The following is a 20601-nucleotide window of genomic DNA, read 5'->3' as shown; positions in this document are numbered from 1 at the left end:
TCCATGCAGTGGGCTCCAGCCTTGTATAATATGTCTGCAGCAAAGTTACCCGAGAGCTTTCAGTGATCACGGTGCTCTGAAAAGTGCCAGATCTACTTGATTAAATATAAGTATGCAGTCAGCTCCTGGATTTTTTTTTTTTTTTAAACATCATCATCTTGAAAAGGAAAATAAAACAAAAAACATTGTTGACAATCTTTCTGAAAGAAAGCTGAAATTCTTTCATAACAGCATAATTACTCCAGGTGTTAGGGCTTTAAAAATAACAGCACTACTACTGAGGAAGGAATGAGTTGGCAGTCCTAAGGCTGCCTTTATTTCCAAGGACTTCCAAGTGAGTGAAATCTTGTCATGTTTGCATCTCCAGGGATGCAGGTGTACTCCCCCCCCATCACCAATCTACTTCTCTCCTCCATGCTGTCCCACTCCTACGTACTTTCTCTGGACTGCAGACATGCACGCAAACGCACAACGGCACAAGCACACATCCTAGCATTTTTCATTCACAGGCAGACCCTAAGCACAGGACGTAGCTCCTCCTCTGTATGTCCTTATCCCAAGCCAGCACACGCAGCAGACCCTGTGCTTGTCCTGTCACAAAGCGCATCTTGTCCTGAAGATGAGGCTCTGAAATTCCCCCTTGTCCAGACCCTGTAGGTGCATGAGCGCTTTTGAGGGGGAGCTTCAGCAGATGCCTTTTGCTGGGGTTTAGGAGCAGATAGCTAGCTGAGAATGTCTGAGCTGCTCTGAGCTGCTGGAGTGTTTGTGATGGATTATATTTATACTTCTACTGGTTCAGCCTTTGACAAACCATCCTATGCATCTGTTATATTAGAAGGCTTCAATCTAATATTTTTTGAGCTTGGCATATGGAAACATGATTATGTCATCTTTATTTGTTTTTATCCATTCAGTCTCACTCCTCCATTCTTCCCTCTCCCCACCATCTATCATTTAAAGATCCACTAAAACATTACATGATGGGCTTTACTCATCACTGTCTATTTTTCCCCTGTGTCAACAGACGCTTATCCCAATTCTGAAGTGATCTATGTGTGGACCAACAGCACCACAACCTCTGTGGTTGTGGCTGAAGACGGTTCCCGACTTAACCAATACCACCTGATGGGACAAACTGTGGGAACTGAGAACATCAGTACCAGTACAGGTGGGCAAGATATTTCCGAGGACAATGGGGATGTGTTTGTAGAACATAGGATCCTGGGGAGAGTAGGATGGGTTCCTGGCTTCCTGGCAGTGGCGTTACAATGGAGAGGGCTGCATGCTGACTGTGAGGCCCTTCACCAGGTTGGAGAGCCCTGCAGCCCCCGCTGTTTATGAGGAACACTGGGAATGCTGTAAGCAGCCAGTTGGCAGCTGCCTTTGCCCAGTCTTGCCAGCACTATCGCTGGAGTGCTTCCCTGGGGGAGGAACCACCCACAGGCAAACACCACCTACGCACTTGATCCGTTTCAATCATCGCTTTAGAGAGATTTGCCTGATGAGGCCAATGCGGGGGGGGGGGGGAGGGAATGGAGGGCAGGTGGTGGCGGTGGCGTGGCCATGCTGCGTGTCTGGGGACCCCGCAGCAGCAGGAGGGGAGAGCCAACCCTGAGGATTCCCGTTCCCTGCCCAGCTGGATGTGGAGGCGCCAGATGTGGCAGCATTAGAGAGGCAAAGAAGGTTTAATCCTGGCCTGGGCACCCACGTGAGCTGCCCCCCTGCTTCGTAAGGCTCCCACGCAAGGGCAGCCCTGGGCCTGGGGGAGTTGAGGCTGGAACAGGCATCACGTGGACCTCATAAGATGGAGGCTTAAACAAGTTACACAATGCATTAGTCTACTGCAAGATCTGGGTGGAGCGGGGGGCACCCTGCAGCCAAGAGAAGTGCAGTTAGCACTGGGAAAGCCAGTCAAATTGCCTGGTGTCTTCTGGAGATGCATCTCATCTCTGGCTGAAAATGGTGAGCTCTGAATGAGGGCAGGACTGTAGAGGATGAAGTGTAAATTAGATTAAGAACCCGTTACTGTCCATGGGAAATTTAGTTGTGAAAACAGGCAGGACTACACTCACACACAAAGTTAGTGGAATTGAAGCATCAAGGTGCATAACACTTTCTGCTCAAACTGTCCCAATGTGCCCAATAAAGAGAGAGCAGCCAAATTTGCAGCTTGCTTTTTGAGCATAAAACAAAGCTGAGGAAAGCTTCTCTCAGGCAGCTTGAAACAGAACTACCATGAAACAGAACCATCACCTCGATCTTTCAGAGCTTATTCCTTCCTTTTTCCCTATTCAGAAGTCACGGAGCTATTGCTAAAACAGATTCCTAAAGACAACAGACACGTGTAGAAAGAGTCAGAGCAGGCACCGTGTAGAAAAAGGACAAATAAATAATGCTCTCTCCAGTTAAAAAGCAAAGAAAGACACATTTTTCCTTACCAGTTTACCATCATGGCCGCGTTGTTCTCTGGAATGAATGGCAGCTCCCCTCTTGCCTTCATCATGGCCAAGAAAAAGATCCAGAGGACGTAGCGAGGCATCTCCTACAAGCTTGTCCTGCTCCTCAGAGCAAGAAAACAACCCAGCCCTGGCAGTGCCTGCTCCAGTGTGTCAGCTCCAGGACCCCGCCAGCGCGCAGCTTTGCCTGTGGGAGCTCCCAGTACTCCACAGCCCTCGGGTATGGGGCACTCTTCAGACAAAGCCCGAAGTTTCTGCCTGGTAGCCTCTTGCCTCCTGTATCCTAAGATTTAGGCTAATAAATGCTTGTTTTCCGACGTCAAGATTTTATATTAATGTCCTGGGTTGCATCTGGGCTGACTGGATTCTGATTGCAGGGTGGATCACAAAGAGCAGGACACAGATTGTAACCGGGGATTAGCAAAATACAAAAATCCGATTTTGCACAGGGAAAGCATCAGTCAGCAGTGGATTTTCTGTACTTCATCAAGCTCGTGGTAGGCCAGTAATCAGGGTTACTTGTGAAGGGCTATCTGAGACATTTCTTCCTTCTATGGCATTGTTGAACTTAAAAAACAAAATAGTTGCTGCATAAATCTCACTGCTGGGATCTTTTATGGTCTTGTTTGTTTGTTTGTTTGTTTGTTTTTTGACACCCAAGTCAAACTGCATGGCCTTAGCAGTTGCATAGGTGAAATATTTGCATATGTCACAAGATGTTTATGCTTCTCTGTCTAAAAGATTTCTTTTTAAAATGGAAATGCTGGCCCTACACAAGTCTGTTGGGATTGTGCTGATTTTGTACCCAAGCTGTTAAGTTTAGCTGTCTCCTCAGAAAAATATCTTTGCACTCCCAGTTCACCAACCAGTTTGGAAATCATGACCACGTTAGCCATGCCACAGAAAATGGCTCTGATATATTCCACCTGTGTGGTGGTTTGTTGAGCCACAAATATTATTATCCCCAAATATTATTCCCCCTGAGACGATATTTGTCATCTCACACTGCTTCCAGCAGTCCCAACATCTGCTGTGTCCTGCTGTTGCAGTGCTGAAAACACTTTGGGTCCATGTGGATCTTGCTGGTGTCTGCAAATGATTGCCCAGTTCTGTTCCCCAGATCCAGAATTTCTCATCACTCACTTAGGTTCTGCAGTGCCATAAAACAAAACAAAAACCCACTCCTTTCTTTTCTGCCAGCTGGAGCCCAGGCTATGAAATATCCAAAGCCTAAACAATAAAAGAAGCATTCAGCCCTTCATTCTGCGCTGAACAGTTTGATTTTTCCTTGAGATGAAGGTTTCATGTGCAGCACTATCAAAACAGCACAGGCATCTTTTGAGGACCAAAATGTTCTGGATGTCAGTGTGGACAGGGACTGCTATGTCACAGACCTGGTGTTGGGGTCATGCCAGAACAGTTGTTGGTACACCTGAGCCCAGGCAGATAAGGTAAACAATCAAACCGAGGGGCTGGCCTATTTTTGTTTAAAAAAAACCATTGAATTGCAGCACAGTGATGTTGGAAGAATGCAGGAAAGATCCTGAACGTTTGTAAGCACCATCTCCAGAACTCCATCTCCTGGATACTGAAAAACCTTTGCAGCAGCTTTTAAAGGCAGCACAGTAGCAGAGCTCTGTAAAGAAATGCTTCATTCTTGAGCTTTTCATCAGTGCTAGATTTGTTATTAGAGTTGTTTTGGCAGTGGTGAATGGACTCTATCAGGTGCAGTATTTTCATCTAAATGTGCTGCACAAACCTATAATAAAAAATTAGCTCTTGCTCAAGAAAGCTTATGGTCTAAGAATAAACTGCGGCCTTACAGAAGTAGGAGGGAGCTTTGCCACTCCAACAGAGCCAGGATTTTATTCTCCATAAACAAAAGGCGAACTCAGGCAACTTCTAGAATTGCTTTAAGCAGTGGTCCCAGGACTTAAAAAAACAGCTGTGGGGTTTTTGCCAGCCCCAGGTCTGCTGGGGGAGACATCCTTCATCCTTCATGCAGGCATTTTAGAGACAGCATGGAAAATAGAAGACGGCAGTTGGGAGAAGAGGAAACACAAAATCAGCTGATATCATTATTTCAGTGGAGACAAGAGCTCTGGTAGGTTAAAGAAAATGATAAGGTGAGAATCAGCCACAGAAGATGGTCAAAATGCAAGTGCTTATTTTCTGCCTTTTTAAAAAGGAAAATATGAATCCTGTTGCTCTGCTGAAGCTGTGTAGATTTACTTTATTCCAGCTCGGAAAGCATGCTGTCAAAATCAATAATGCACATCGTCACTCCTTAGTGAGCAGGGAGAATGAGACTCATACACATCACAGCGCAGCAGCAGCTCAGAAGCAGATTACCGGCACGTAGATCCTGCTGCTCCTGGTATATTTTTTTGGTAATCCATAAACTGAATGCTCCTAAATAAAGAACAAGTGGGGTTTTTCCTGAGTCTGAGGTATGTTCAGCATCCCCGGTTCAAAATTACACTAAATGAAAGGGAATTAGACATCACTTCATGAGGATTTTCTCCTCAGTTTCACAGCATCCCCTGTCCATCTCCACATCCCTCATCAGGGAAACATTTCACCAGAAAATCAGACTTCAGAAGAAAGCCATAAAACAGAGATAGGCTGGCAGGTAAGGCAGCCTGTGCTATCCCGGTCTTTCAGCCTAAAATCCTCAGCATGAATGAGTCTGTAAACTTCATGCAGAACAAATCTGAGCACCTCAGGCAGCTATACCTGCAGAAAACCTCTCACTGTAGACCTATTGTCCATTAATTAGCCATATTGTCACTTAGCAGTAATCTGCCAAATCTAACCACTTAGCAGTGCTGGCTGCAACTCACTGCAATTCACTCTGTAGAATCAGTCTGTTATGTATTTTCCTGTAGGGGCTGATCTATGGAGGATAACTGCCCATTCTTGCAACAAGAGGTTATAGCCAATCATTTAGCTTAAGTAGTTAAGGTCTGCATTCAGCTCATTCTTTAGAAAATATGAAATACACACCCCAGAATTTCCAGGATCTGAAAAATTGGTAAGTCAAAAGGTTGTTTTGTTTTGTTTTGTTTTACTCTCACAGTGCAATATACATTTTGGTGTGGACATTCCTCTGATTTGTCAGTATCCAGCTGAAAAATGCATGCTTTTAGATTAATTTGATGTCAGTACGAGTGGAGATCTGCTACGGCCTGGAGGAGTTTGATTGGCTTTTTTGATTGGCTTTTATTCTTATATTTGATTTTAACTCCCATTTTTCCCAGAAAACAAAACAAAACAAAACAAAACAGTATGCTGCTCTCAGATAGCAAGATTTTGGCTTTGGGGAGCTGTTACCATCAATGAAAAGCCTTCAGTAACAAATATATGGTTTCACAGGAACAGTCTGAAAGAACTGCTTGAGTTGTTTTTTTTTTTTCTGAACCGTAAGGGAAGGTGACAGCTGGTCTATCTGCTTCAGAGTGCATTTTTTGAGGATTGTATTGAAATTCAAAGGGCCTGACAAAAGCCTGATTAAGGCAATGCTGTGAATTTGGCATATAAAAAAGACATGGAATTTAGCACTGCTGTAGCAGCTTTTAGCGAATTCCCCCCTGCAGTCAGTATAATATTAATTGCACAAGAGAACAAGACATGGCACAACATCTGTCCAGAAAGAGATTATCTTTCCAAGAGCTAAAGCATAGCAAATTCCAGGAAAACTCCATGCACCAGAAGGTTGGTTTTGTTTTTGTTTGTCTTTCTAGAGGAACGGTTTAATGGCTTTGAAAATTCCAAGCGACAATATCAGTATCAGTGGGCAAAGCATAAATTCTTGCAGCACCGACATTAGGACAGTCACACACAGTCACTAAAGCATGGGGCATGGGCAGTGTCAGGACCCAAGCGATGGGTCGGCATTAACAGTTCCCTAATGAGGTTAAGTCCTGCTGCTAAATCAGGTTTCTAAGTGTAGGAGGCCTTAATCGTTCTGACAGGACAGTTTGTGGGACCAAGTCAGAGCAAGGCAAGAGTGAGGCACTGTCAGCAATCCAGATTTGTCATGCCTATCAACACCAGGGCATGCCAGGTACATGAAAGTATGGCAGGTTTTTGGTGCAGTAGTCATTAGTTGCTGTCTTCTGCTTTTGGGGACTGAATGTGAAGAGCAGCAGTATGTAGCAGCACCTCTGTCTCTTGGTATGGAACAGGACTGAAATCAGGCATTTTTCATGCAGTTAAGACTGGCCGAATGGTAGCCTCACAATGGGAGAAAGGGGGAGCTGCTGAAAACCTCAAATCAGTAAACCTGCTTTACTTTAGCATATATGCATTTTTTTTCCCCTAGGCGAATACACCATAATGACAGCACATTTTCATCTGAAAAGGAAAATCGGTTATTTTGTCATCCAGACATACCTTCCCTGCATTATGACTGTGATCTTATCACAAGTGTCGTTTTGGCTGAACAGAGAATCTGTCCCTGCTCGGACCGTCTTTGGTGAGTACCTCACCCTCTTGCAGCATGGGTAAGGAAGGGGCTTGTTTGTGGAAGTGATCTTCTGTAACAAACCCACAGTGCTTATTTTTGCTTGCAGTGTTGTAGGTGTCCCTGTGTTCTCTTCCAGTTTAAACCCAAAATCAATTTCAAAAAAGTGTGGGCTTTTTGGTAAAATTGTGACAGAAATCACACTGTAATCAGTTCTGTGAAGGTTGAGGATGGAAGACTGAAGGAACAGATTGTTGTGATTTGTGGGTTCTTCTTTCCTACTCAGATAAAATATGTGATGGTTTAGAACAAAAAGCCATACACATTATGATAGTGCATACTCTAGTCTAAACAGATTTCACTTCAAAACATTGTGTTTATCTGTGTTTCAAGATGTTTATCCGGGAAAAGCATGTAGAGGTTAATTAGTGACAATTATCTATATTACCATCAAACAAATTAATGATTTTGCCTTTAGAAAATGTATATTTACTACAGACAGTATCATGGAAAAATCCTTTGGGGTCTCTTACCACTAGAAGGTTGCAAAAAATGAACAGAATCCTAGCTGAAGGTTTGTGACATACAGGATTCCCACTAGATGAGAAACGAGGGGAGTGGGAGCTACAATGTATGTGGAACTTTGATCCAGTGTTCCTAAAAGAGCCATTCATCTGTAGGAGCCTACTGAAATCAGTCAGCACCTTTGATCAGAAATCGGTTCAGCAACCTGTATGAGGGGAATACTGGTGCCAGCAGCTCACTGCAGGCTAGCAGTGCTGATTTACCTTCACAAAGGTGTAACCGAGTGCTCATTCTCATCCTGCTGAGACACCCCTCCCCATGTGGAAGCAGTGGCAGCTCTGTTGTCTGCTGACTTCTGTGGAAGAGGGAGCCGCAGTCAAGGGAATAAATAACAACTGACAATTACATCCATACAATCTCCACGTGGGAAAACAAAAGCCATAATCCTACTTTGTGGTGGCAGCTGAATGGGTCAATCGCTGATTTTATGATGTACCAGTTAACAAGTAATGCTAAACATACATACCATGCATTGGCAAAATACCAGTGAGATTTTGGGTTGTATAACATTTGTATTTGTGTTATCCTTAAAATTATACTTTTAAGTACACTGTAACTAGAGCTAACCAGAACATCACATAAGTAAACAGCTGAGGACCAATGCTTTTATTTTTATTTCACCAGCAAAGTATATCATTCTTTCTGACCAAAGTATGCAAGCACTGATTTCCTTCACATGGCCTTCCTAATTCTCCTGCTGAATTGCAGCCCTCATAACTTTTAGGAATCTTGTAAGGGCTGTAAGCGTATAAACAGGAGGGGGAAAGACTGTTTACAAGGGTGGATAGTGACAAAACAAGGGGGAATGGTTTTAAACTGAGACAGGGGAGGTTTAGGTTAGATATTAGGATAAAGTTTCTCACACAGAGAATGGTGATGCACTGGAACAGGTTGCCCAAGGAGGCTGTGGATGCCCCATCTCTGGAGGCATTCAAGGCCAGGCTGGATGTGGCTCTGGGCACTTGGTCTGGTGGTTGGCAACTCTGCACATAGCAGGGGGGTTGAAACTAGACGATCATTGTGGTTCTTTTCAACCCAGGCCATTCTATGATTCTGTGATTCTACCAAGCTGATCTCTGCCTCCTTATTTTTTTCTTTACAGGAGTGACAACAGTCCTCACCATGACCACCTTAAGTATCAGTGCCCGCAACTCTTTGCCAAAAGTGGCCTATGCTACTGCCATGGACTGGTTTATAGCTGTCTGCTATGCCTTTGTATTTTCTGCATTGATTGAGTTTGCAACGGTCAACTATTTCACCAAGAGGAGTTGGGCATGGGATGGCAAAAAAGCCCTGGAAGCTGCTAAAATCAAGGTGCTTATCTCACGTGTCTTAAGTACCTAAAAGAAAAAGCAGTTGCACAGTGTTGTTCACATAACCTCTAGCATGGTTGTCACCTTCTCTGTGACAAAGGCATTTTGGCTGGCACTAGGCCACAACCTCCCCAGCAGCAGGGCCAGTGGCCCTGACAAAAGCAGCTGCTAATGTGCCCCATGGGTTCAGGTCCAGCTGGCCTCCCTTCATTACCTCCGATGTCAGGAAAGTTTAGCTTGAGTAAGGGCTATGACATTGAGACAGAATCAGCTGTTTGGGACTCAAAGGCAGAGCAGCCCACAGAAATTTGTTTTAGCATGATGGATGACAGTGCTTAGGTGTGGAACTTTGCATCTTGAGAACGTTTCCACTCTCTGTTCCTGCGATCTAACATTTTGGTCTTTTCACAGAAGAAAAAAGAGCGCCAGTTGCTGGGAAATAAATCAACAAATACGTACAGCGCTGGGAAGATGACCCCTGCCCCAAACATGCCAAAGGACTCGGCCCCTTCCGTCATCTCAAACGCTGCTCCGGCTCCAGTGAAGTCTGTGGAAGAAAAGCCTGCCGAAAGCAAAAAGACTTACAACAGCATCAGTAAGATTGATAAAATGTCCCGGATAATTTTTCCAGTGCTGTTTGGAACTTTTAACTTAGTCTACTGGGCCACATATTTGAATAGGGAGCCTGTTATTAAAGGTGCCAACTCTCCAAAGTAAACTGAAGGACTGTAAAGCCACACGTGAGCCATACTTACAAAGCAGATGCTACCAAGGAAAATTTGAGATCCAGACCACTTTCTACATTTGGGCAATATTCTTCAGGAAGTTTTTTGCATGTTTAATAATATGTACAAATAATATTGCCTTGATTGTTTCTACATGTAACCTCAGATGTTTTGGAGACGATTATATTACTTACAGCAATGGATCTTTATAAAAGATCAGAAGACATTCAACATGGCTTCTTTGCTGCTAAGTATCTTGCATTGATAGTTTACAAATAAAATAAGTTATATTTTTTAACTGTTCAAGTGTACTACATATCGTGGTTTTTATACTTCAGATGTACAGTCATACAGTTGTAGGCTTAACCTCTATTTTACAGAAGAGCTCCACTGTTGTCATCTGATAGGTTACTATGAATAATGCCAGTTGTGAATGTGCCAAATTATTAAATGTAGGGCTATGTTTGAGCACCTTTACTGGTGATAGGTAGTGCATTACTCCACAGGAAAAACAAAACAAAACAAAACAAAACAAAACAAAAAACCCACTCAGCCCTGTTTTCATTAATAAAAGTTGATATGATGCATTAAATCCTAATGGGGCTATGCTGATTTTCACTGCTTTTGAGCCTCTAGCTTGCAGTGAGGGAGCAAGATGCTACTCTTGTAAATAAAGGTGGTGGAATCTTGCCCTTAAAATAAAATAACGTTTGGTTTTTGCATTCCAAGGGAATCCTCTCAAGTGTTTTTCAGTATTTATTCCAAAAAATAGAGATATATTGCATGAAATTAACATAGATTAGGAACATATCTGTGCAAATAAAACTTTTGACAATGGCAGTAGACAGTTTTATTAAGGTAAAGTAACTCATGTGTGGAGGTTTTCCCAGAAAGATTGTGTTATATTAGCAGAGACAAACAGTAAAGAATTACAGTAATTCTGAAATAATTAATTGGTTCCCACAGTGAAAACCAATCAGACGATACTAAGGTGTGTGAAAAAAAAAAAAAAATAAAATAAAAAAGGAAAGAAAGGATGTGCTTCATGACAGCAAGGTATTTCAGTGACAATTCTGACAGGAAGGTGTTTGTACTGTCCATCTGAAAATTTTCTATAAAATGCCTTGCTGCTGCCAATGTGTTCTGCTTTCACAATGAATGAGAAAATGCAACCTGAATTTTCAGCTCTTTCCTCCTTGGCATCTTTCTTTGTTCCAGAAGCTTTTGTAATTTAATCTTAATGTTTAAATAAAAAAGGCGTTCAACACTTAATTGCAAAATGTCATTCTTTTACCGATTATCATTTTAGAGACCAAAAAAAAAATCACCACTGAAGCTAGAAGAAGGAAAGCACATGTATATGTAGTGAAGCAATGTGTGTGCACAGTACATCCTCACTGTTACTTGGAAAGGTACATGCTGAGTGAGGACAGTGAAACAGGATGTTTCAGAACTAGATGCTATTTTGCCATGGAGCATCAGCCTTGTGTTCTGTTTGGGACAGAGAGTAGAACTTGGTGCTCTGCAACATTCCCTTTGCATGTCACAGCTCTCCTCAGACTCACACAAGGTCTCTTCTTAAGGGTTGGGTTTCTGAGTTTCTATACTTGCGAGCAGTGTCATATAGATGCCCTGTGCCTCTTACTTATCATGTCAACCTCCTCTTGGCTGCTTTCACAGAAAGTAACTGCCCTGGCCAGACTCTTGTCCCAGCTCTGGGCAGCTACTCTGCATGTGTCTTTCTGCAAAAGTAGGCTGCTGTGCAGGGACACCCAAGCAGCCCTTTAGGTCACACGATACTTGTGGCAGTGGCACCCAAGTGCTTCTGGGACAATACAGGGGCTGTACTTACTGTGTGGTTGAAAGCTATATGCAACCTGTGAATCTATAGAGGATGCTTTTTCCAGAGCCATTTTGTCTGCCCTGGAGGTTTCTTGATGCTTGTTGTTTTTGTTCACACCCAACTCTGACTCTGACCCGTCTTAGCATCACTTTCCGGTTTCCTTTGCTGAAGCTCTGAATCCAGCCACTTTCATGCTCATGTGGAGTCTCCTTGCCTCCACTGACAATGGAATGACCTGTGGACAGTGAAGCTGCATGGTTGCAGGATCAGGCCCTTTACTTTAGTAAGCAATGTACTGAAGTTTTCCTGATGTGTAACAGGACCGACAGTTGCCTGCCAAAGTTATGACACCACACAACATTTTGTCACTTCCAGGGATAAATATCACTTCCATTTATGTTAACTATTGCTTTCTGCATTTGAAGGTAAAAGCAGAGAATAGCGGTCAGGGCTTGTTCTGTTACTGTGGATATGCCAAACCATGTTGAAAATTCCTGAAGAAGCTGTCTGCCTTTCATTTCCCAGATAATCACACGCATTCTAGTCCTTGCTGAGAACTGAAGTGACAGAAGCAGCAGCAATGGTCTCCCAGCGAGTGCTGCTGCCTGAGCAGTAGGAGATATCCCACAGCTTGGGAGGTCCACTGAGCCCATCAATTCCAGGCCGGAATGCTGAAAACCCACGGCCTCATGTTGCCTAACACCCCACAACTGCGATGGAACACCAGGGTGGGCTGAGCACTGTCAGGAATTGCACTGGCCTGCTGGGCTGCCCCTGCATGGAGCCCAGTGCTTTGGGCACGGCTCCCTCCCAGCTCAGTCACAGCCAAAGGGATTAATGAGCAGGGATTGCTTTGTCGAAGGGATTTTCCTGTAATGAGTTCATGAGAAAGAGTTGAAAAGTGATTTGTCACAACAATCCAGCACTGGAGTGTAAGTGCATGCAATCCTATTGCCAAATTTCCTCACTTGTACCTATGAAGAGTGAAAGAACAAGTCAAATACAACGGAAAAGGTTTCTATTTCAAATATTTGAGCTGTGCCAGCTGATTCTGAGGATGAATTCAGGCAACAATGTGTTTTCAAATCGTAACCCTCCTCAGTTACCTTGAATTGCTTTCTGGTTTTTCTAAACGGAATATGCCCTCTGTGGGATAACTAAATGAATTTGTACAAAGCTAAGAAAGAAATGATTTTATGAAATAATCCTCCCTCTCAAAAATTCTTGCTTAACATATAAATTAAACCTTCAAGGAAACTGAATGAAAGTGCTTTGTTACTCAGGCAAGATGAAGGCAGCATTTGAACAGCTATTTGTTTTTTAAATTTGGAGATAATGGCTTTTGCAATAAGGATATGTTTCCCCTAACACCCTTGCTCCACAGATTGGAACTGGCAGTTCAGAGGAACTTATATGGCTTGAAAGCAGCGCTTGATCAAATTGCTTGGATTCTTTCTGGCTTTTTGTGAAATTTTGTTTCACTACATCACTGAAATATGGCCACTGAGGTGTAATGGTGTCTCAGACTGCATCCTCACCTCACTATTTTTGCATCTTCTGCTATTTGGACATTCTTCTCTATATGGACGTTTCTTCAATTCTAAGTGAAAAAGAACGAAAAGAGGTTAGATGTTACAAAGTCCAAACAACTTAGAATCATAGAATGGCCTGGGTTGAAAAGGACCATAATGGTCATCTAGTTTCAACCCCCCTGCTATGTGCAGGGTCACCAACCACCAGACCAGGCTGCCCAGAGCCACATCCAGCCTGGCCTTGAATGCCTCCAGGGATGGGGCATCCACAGCCTCCTTGGGCAACCTGTTCCAGTGCGTCACCATCCTCTGTGTGAAAAACCTCCTAACCTAAATCTCCCCTGTCTCCATTTAAAAACATTCCCCCTTGTCCTATCACTATCTACCTTTGTAAACAGCCATTCTCACTCCTGTCCACGTGCTCCCTTCAGGTACTGGAAAGCAGCAATGAGGTTTTCCTGGAGCCTTCCCTTCTCCAAGCTAAGCCATCTCAGTTTCCTCAACCTTTCCTCATAGGAGAGGTGCTCCAGCCCTCCTCTGGACCCGCTCCAAGATCTCCACATCCTTCCTGTACTGGGGGCCCCAGACCTGGACGCAGCACTCCAGATGGGGCCTCACAGGAGCTGAGTAGAGGGGGACAATCATCTCCCTCTCCCTGCTGGCCACCCCTTCTTTAATGCAGCCCAGAACACAGGTGGCCTTCTGGGCGGCAAGCATGCACTGCTTGCTCATGTCTAGCTTCTCGTCCCCCAGGATCCCCAAGTCCTTCTGCACAGGGCTGCTCTCAAGGTGTTCTCCCAGTCTGTAACAAAGCAGAACTCCAGCTGCTCACAACAGCTTTGGTCTCACAGGACCCTCACTTAGCTTCTCACTCAGCACAGGCTGCTAAAGCCCAGCTCTGGCCAGGGAGTACTCAGTCTGTGAGCCCTATTCCCTCTCTTTGCATTTCCCCCTTGATTATGGGAACCAGCTCCCTGCATGGTTGCTGTTGCGACAAGAAGTACCACAAAGGGTTTAGAGGTTTTTTCACCCCAGCATCCCTCGGGGTGAAAATGCAGTCACACAACGAAAAGTAAATTAAAGAGCGGATCTACTTTATTGTGCCGGAGAATATAAACATTTTAGTCTCATTACAGTGTGTAATAAAGTGTTCTTTTATTAAAATGTGTGCTGGGTAATTATAATCCTTGAATACGTAAGTTGAAAAGGCAAGAGCAAGGTTTAAAGATAAAAGAATGTGAGTAGGAAGGAAACCATGGTCAGCAATACGGTGCACCGAGGACAAGAGAAAGGAAATCTTAAGCATCGCCGCAGCTCCACAGCGGGTGGAGGCCGGGGAAGCCCAGCAGGCAGCCGCTTCCCGCCGCCGCTCTTCCCAGCGCCGCCACCAGAGGACCCCGCTGCCGCCTGGGGACGCGGCGGGGGCGTGGGCAGAGGCGGAGCAGCACCGGGGAAGCCGCCCCGGCAGAGCGCTGCGGGGGTTCGGCCCGGCCCGGCCCGGGAGGTTCTGTTGAAGCCGGGGTGCGGTGCTTCTTCCTCACCTCTTCCTCCCGCAACACCGCTGTTCCTGCGGGCCGCTCGCATCGGCAAGCCCCGGGGTGCGTGTAACGGGGCTGCGGGTACCCCCGGTTAACCCCGGGCAGAGGGAATAGCTGCTGTATCATCTGATGAAAAGAAGTTTTAGCTGAAAAACGCCCTGGGGTGTAGGTCTGGGAATTGCCTGGCTCGCAGCGGATTTTCCCTAAGCTATCTCGTTCCTTCAATAAATAACTGCGGGAACAGAGATCGCTCCCCAGCGAGCATTTCTAGGCATCGTGCGGAAGCTGTGCTAAAAGCAAATCGCCTCCATCCAGCAGAACTTTTTGTTTAATGTAATATCATAATTAAAAGCAAATCCCCCGGAACTTGGAAATGATGCCTAACGGGATAGGAAGCAAAGGCTGATGCCCCTGAGATTTCGAGTCCCAGTGAGCTGCCCGCCCACAGCGCCGTAGCAGGGCTGTTCCCAGATCGCTGTAACCAGGCTGGATGTGACCTGGTGGTTGGCGACCCTGCACATAGCAGGGGGTTTGAAACTAGATAATCACTGTAGTCCTTTTCAACCCAGGGCATTCTATGATTCTATGATTCTGTGATCCCCGGTGGCACTTTGTCATCTCCCAGTCTGACAGTGAAGGGGAATATCTCGTATTACCCCGCACCAAGAGAGCTCAAGCCGCCAAAAATCACATCCTCTTTGTTCGAAGCAGAGCGGAAAGACACAACATGTCCAGAACCAAACTATTTTTTGCCCTGAACACACTTCGCTGCAATCACAGCAGAAAATCCTAATTTATCCCAACGATCCCAGTATAAATCCGCGCAGTCCGATCGCCCGCAAGTCCGAGTGTACGTTCTATCTTAAAAATACACGTCTGCGTGCATCTGTATCTCTGCATCTCATGGTGCGCGCAAACTTCTCCATACAAACGTCCACACGGAGCCTTACACCAACGCGCTGCGCTGCGGCTCTGCCTGGGGAAGGCTGTGCTGGAACAGCACCACCCGCTCGTCCCCGCCCCGCCCGGCGCAGCGGGATGCCCGTGGGGCCGGCCCATCTCCCCACGGCTTCCCCGGCACCCTGGGGACCGAGGGAGAGCGGGGGCACCGCGCATTGCCGGGGCCGGGGCGGGAGGCGGCCCCTCTGCCGAGGAGGCAGGTACCTGTTGGGCAGGGCGGGGCGGGCTGCGGCCGCCGCTCGGTGACGGGGTGGCTGCGCCCCTTCCCCGCCCCAGCCCCGCGGCCCGGCGGGGCCCGGGCTCGGCAGCCCGGGGGGTACGGCCAGCGGCAGCCGGGCATAGCGAGGGGCCGCCCCGCTGCCGGCTGCGGGAAGCGGCTCTTGGCGGAGCGCAGAGCTGCACCTGGCCCGGAGGGTCCCCGCCGGGGTTTCCCCTCAGCCCGTTTCTTTGCCTTTTTTTTTTTTTTTTTTTTGCCTTTTTTTTTTTTTTTTTTTTTTTTTTTTCCTCTCCCTACTTCCCCCCTCCCTTTCCCGGAGCATTGCGAACGGGGGTATTTTCTTCGGGGTATAAAGCTGAGAATAGACGGGAGGAGAGTCTCAGAGCTTCACCTCGTTTCCTCATCCCCTTTCGCATGCGAACCTCCTGCAACATCTCCTTCCTCCTGCTCCTCTCACCTGGCCGCCTCTGCCCAGATCATGTCCGCTAAGCTCCTGCTGGTTTTCTTCCTCCTCTCAGTGTTCCACGCCCGGTAAGTCCGCACCCTTTTCCTCCCGCACCCCTCCGGCTCCTTTCCTCTCCTCGCCCGCGGCTGTCCGGAGTTCTCCGGGCTCTCCCCGCTCCGCTCTCCCCTCCACCGCGGGCCGCTCGCCAGCGCTCCGTCCCGATCCGGCCAGGCACAAAGTTTTCCCTCCTCGAGCCGCCGCTCCCCCGCTTCTCAACCCCGGGGCCGGGCTCCTCAGCGAGCCCCGCTACTAGGTGGCCGTTACCCGCCGCTCTCGGGATTTTCCAGCTGTACATCTCTGCGGCTTGCACTTTGCCGCTGGTGTCTCCTCGCAGCATCAGAATTAGTGGTCCCTGAAGAGGAGAGTGCAGCTCTTCTCCCTTCCCAGCTGGGAATCTGTCCCCCATCATCCCGCGCTTCTTGCTGTGGGCAATGGGAATGTGCGGGGAGTTTCGCGGTGCCCGTATGGCTACAGGGGACTTGTCAGCCCCAGATGCCTTCCAAGGAGACTCGTGGTGTGGAGGCAAAAGCAAGGGAAGTAGAACTCTTAAGCAGGAGCACCAAACACCGTGAAAAAAGCCTGTTTGAGGTCTTAGTCTGATTCACTGTGATACCTCTCCCACCTGCAGCCTTGATCTATAGATCTATAGAGGAGGCAGGTAGGAGTTTGCATCATTTGGATGTGCTCTCTAGGAAGTGCCAGCACTAGGGGTTTAAAAGCCCTGTTAGAACTCGGCTGTACTGGTGACAGGTTTTAATGGAGCTGCTCCCGCAAATGGGAATTGTGATCGGATGTGAACTCGGTTCTCATTTTCACATACAGCCTAAATGCCTCCAGCAAAGTTGTGAGGCAAAAAGAGATGATCCTGAGCTCCTTTTCTATCAGTAATTCAGCACCGTTGCGGTGTTTCAGCTGAAGAATATCAACCATGTGTGCTAGGAGATGATGCCTCCTCTGAGAACGGTTCTGTATTTGCAATATTAAAACATATGGTTTGTCTTGAACCTGGGGGAGAAAGGAAAAAACAAAACAAAACAAAGGGTCCTTTAGGGTCTTTAATGTCCATTGGGTGAACAAATAAAGGAGTGCTCATCTACTTAAAAATATCCTCAAGTTTTCTGTACTTCTGGCACTTGATTATACGAGCTCTCTCTATGGAAAGTCAGTAGAATCTAGATTTCAAAAATTATTTTCATATAGAAATTATACTTAGACCACCTGCAATTTATGAAGTCATATTAGGTGATTCATGGCTAATCCTGCAAGGCATGTTGGCTGTAAAGCAGTTTCAATTAAAAGTTTTGTTAAGGGCTCAAATATAGTGGGTCTATAGTGGCAATGTTGCAGGTTGATGATGCTCTGTGGTGCATTTGTTGGCCTTTTTTCTATTGCTATAGGATGTCTATCAAATCTTCTTGACACCTGAGGTATTGTAAGAGACAGTGGTGTTATTAAGGGGAGAGACTGAGAGAGAGAGAGATAAAAAAGGTTGCTTTGATGGACATAGCACATCCCATTAATAGACAGTGCTGATACCTCTGATTCTGTGCTGCTTTGCACCTTGCATAATTACTGACATTGGTGTGAAAATGCTGCAAAATGATATCACATTGCCAGGGCAATTGCAGGTCCAAGCAGTGGATGATTACTGCTGTGGGTTCCACCACAGAGGTTATCTTTTCTCCTGATAACTTCATCTCAGTTTAACTGTCATGGATTTCCTCCAGCAAGAGACAGATCAAACAGATTTGGTTTCTAAGATACCAAAAGATACATCTCCAAATCAACATTTTACTGTTCATGCACAAAGAGCTGCTCAATGAAATTAGTGTCATGTGAAAATAGCTTCAGCTGTGATTTCTGGGCAACTGTACTTTTACCACGTTTGCACTGCTGTACTTTGAAAATAAAAATAATACCACCTGTGAAGGAGAGTCTCAGTGTTTGGTGTAGTGCTGTTTTGTTTTTTGTTTTTGTTTTTCTTAAATGTCGTTGAAATCACAAGGAGACTCTGGAATTCCAATTAATTTACAAAATGTATTTGTGCACTTGTGATAATCCATCTTATATGCAAGGAGAAAGCTCTTAATTCTAAGCCTTGTAATACATTAAACTGAGAGTCGAGCACTGAGAATATAATAATTTATTAATAGGATAAAATGATCAGGACGTATTAAAAGATCTGAATTTTTAATACTCTTATTAGCCTATGTGCAAGAGATGGATCCGTTTTCTTGATGGATTCATGAAGTAATACTGTGAATGTTTGCTCTTTGAAAGAATATATTGTAAATGTACTGGGTAAATATGCAGTCAGGATAGGTTGGTGTAAAATGCTAAGGATAGGTTGGTGTAAAATGCTAAGGTACAAAATACTAGAGAGTAAAAAACTATTCTGACAGCTGCAGTAACTCACAGGTAACAACTTCTTTGGAGTCTGGCAGAAGACCACATCCAAATAATTCTCAGTTCTGACCCATTCTCAGATATCTAGCAGATGTTGATTGGAATGTCCTGTTGTAAAAACAGCTTAAGGCTGAGTATATAGACACAGTTGAGGGAAAGACCAAAAACTTAAGAAGACTGTGCAGATTTACTCAGAATGTAAATTTAGATTTTTAGTTATGTAAAATAACATCCATTTATTTGATTTATTATTGCAGTTCCAGAAAGGTTGAAGAGGATGAATATGAAGATGGAACAACCAACCAAAAATGGGTTTTAGCTCCAAAAACACAAGACACAGATGTGACCTTGATACTAAACAAGCTGTTGAGAGAGTATGACAAAAAACTACGGCCAGATATTGGATGTAAGTACTCCCTTCTGCACACGGAGGAAAAGTATCTATAGAGAAGACACTGTATTACAGTTTGGTTATATATTTGGGAAAGTGGAGATTAATTGTCTTTGGCTCAAGTTCATTTCCAGGTCAGCATTTTCTAAATGCTAGTTCTCATGGGAAGATGTGGAGGTAATTTGGCATGCTAAGCTCTATTTTGCATGCATAGTTTGTGCAGCGATATGGAAAGACTAGTTCGAGGTCTTTGGCAGGACTGCAAACATACTTTGCTCTTCTGTCATCCAATACAGGAGTATGGAAAACTCAAGCCACAGGTTCTGAGGAGTGACAGAAAAAACTAAGTGTATTAAAAACCAAAAAGTAAGACATGGCAAGAGAAGAATGTGCATCTACTCCCTGTAAAGTTTGATCACAAAAGTTACATTCCTCAGTGCTTATAGGAAGGCACTTAGACTTGTTTTTGTAAATAAGGCAACTCTAAATTTTTTTTTTTACTCTCCCAATCCAGAAAACACTCTATCTCCAAATAAACCTGACAGAATGAAGCGCCTCATGTGCAACACTAATACATACAGGGATATATTTAGATATGAGGTAGTAGATATCTGCGTAGATCAGAATGGCTTTAGCACAACTGCCTTCCGTTTGATCACATACTGTTTGTATGACAGAAACCAGAGGTAATTTATAATTTACGCTAATTGCACCTTCTTGCATACATTTCGGAATAAACAGGGATCAGAGAATGCTGAGAACAGCCACCTCAGATAACTTGCCATTGCTAATTTTTTACAAAGAGATTAGAGAGAATTTCTGCCACTGATTAAAATTGAAACCACTATTTGGTGATTGTACGCATATTGATATACTTTGTAAGTCATCCCTTTGGGTGAGTGTAGATGGAAGTAAGAGCCTTCTGTAGATATTCCCCATTTGAATTATTTTTGCACAAGAATTCCAGACAAAGAAAAAAAAAAACCAACACAAACAAACCCAAAACTATACCACGCTGTGAAAGTAAGGAGCTTAAATTTTATTTCATAGCTATTACTTTATTTTCCTGTAGTCTTTAAAAAGATCATATTTGACTGGTGTCTTTATTTCCAATGCAGACTGACATGTATGTTTTTCATACTGGATCTTGAATATCTGGTGGAGAAGTGCTTTAATGAAGTTCCCCCACCCCTATCAACATCTGGAAGACGTTCTCAGATAATTATTTTATTTTATTTTATTTTATTTTATTTTATTTTATTTTGTACACTGTGTCCTCATATCACTGTCTTCAGGCAGAGTAAATTATGTTATGCCTATGTGGGACAAAGTAATCATTCAAAGTCCCCATGTCAGTTGCCATAAAATTATAGAGGTCAGACATATCCTGCAGCACTGGAAAATTGTTGTCACTGAAATAATTCCTTTTGTCTCTCCACAAAATTTCATAAATTCCGTTGTAGTGAAGAGAGTTAAATTACATAGTTCTTCATATATAGTACCAAACAGACTTTACAGTTCTTGACTACTTCCTATCTGTTTCGATTAAGATATCAGTCCTATGCCATTTTTCTCTTTGACAGGAATCTGGTTATTTCTGAACTTGTGCTGAGCATTGTTCAGATGCTAGAGAAGTTACTTCACCTCTTGTCTTCCTTCCCTGGT

The 20601-nt window shown here is 44.6% G+C and overlaps 2 protein-coding genes across 4 annotated transcripts in view; both read left to right on the top strand.

Annotated features, from left to right (window-relative positions):
* The window catches only part of GABRA5 (gamma-aminobutyric acid type A receptor subunit alpha5), a 52227-nt gene extending 41416 nt beyond the window's left edge, over nucleotides 1-10811 (top strand). For both annotated transcript variants that reach the window (XM_052664512.1, XM_052664513.1), the window contains 4 exons: nucleotides 1025-1168; nucleotides 6781-6933; nucleotides 8609-8820; nucleotides 9231-10811. In XM_052664512.1, coding sequence (XP_052520472.1) covers nucleotides 1025-1168; nucleotides 6781-6933; nucleotides 8609-8820; nucleotides 9231-9536 — 815 coding nt within the window. In that variant the 3' untranslated portion in view covers nucleotides 9537-10811. The remainder of the gene's footprint in view (nucleotides 1-1024; nucleotides 1169-6780; nucleotides 6934-8608; nucleotides 8821-9230) is intronic.
* Nucleotides 10812-15914: 5103 nt separating this feature from the next.
* The window catches only part of GABRG3 (gamma-aminobutyric acid type A receptor subunit gamma3), a 302472-nt gene continuing 297785 nt past the window's right edge, over nucleotides 15915-20601 (top strand). For both annotated transcript variants that reach the window (XM_052664511.1, XM_052664510.1), the window contains exons 1-2: nucleotides 15915-16165; nucleotides 18803-18951. In XM_052664511.1, the coding sequence (XP_052520471.1) occupies nucleotides 16113-16165; nucleotides 18803-18951 (202 nt within the window). In that variant the 5' untranslated portion in view covers nucleotides 15915-16112. The remainder of the gene's footprint in view (nucleotides 16166-18802; nucleotides 18952-20601) is intronic.

The sequence above is a fragment of the Tympanuchus pallidicinctus genome, unplaced genomic scaffold, assembly GCF_026119805.1.
Source record: "Tympanuchus pallidicinctus isolate F22 unplaced genomic scaffold, pur_lepc_1.0 scaffold6, whole genome shotgun sequence".
Classification (NCBI taxonomy): domain Eukaryota; kingdom Metazoa; phylum Chordata; class Aves; order Galliformes; family Phasianidae; genus Tympanuchus; species Tympanuchus pallidicinctus.
The sequence above is the reverse complement of the archived record's forward strand: the minus strand, read 5'-3'. Positions and strand labels throughout refer to the sequence as shown.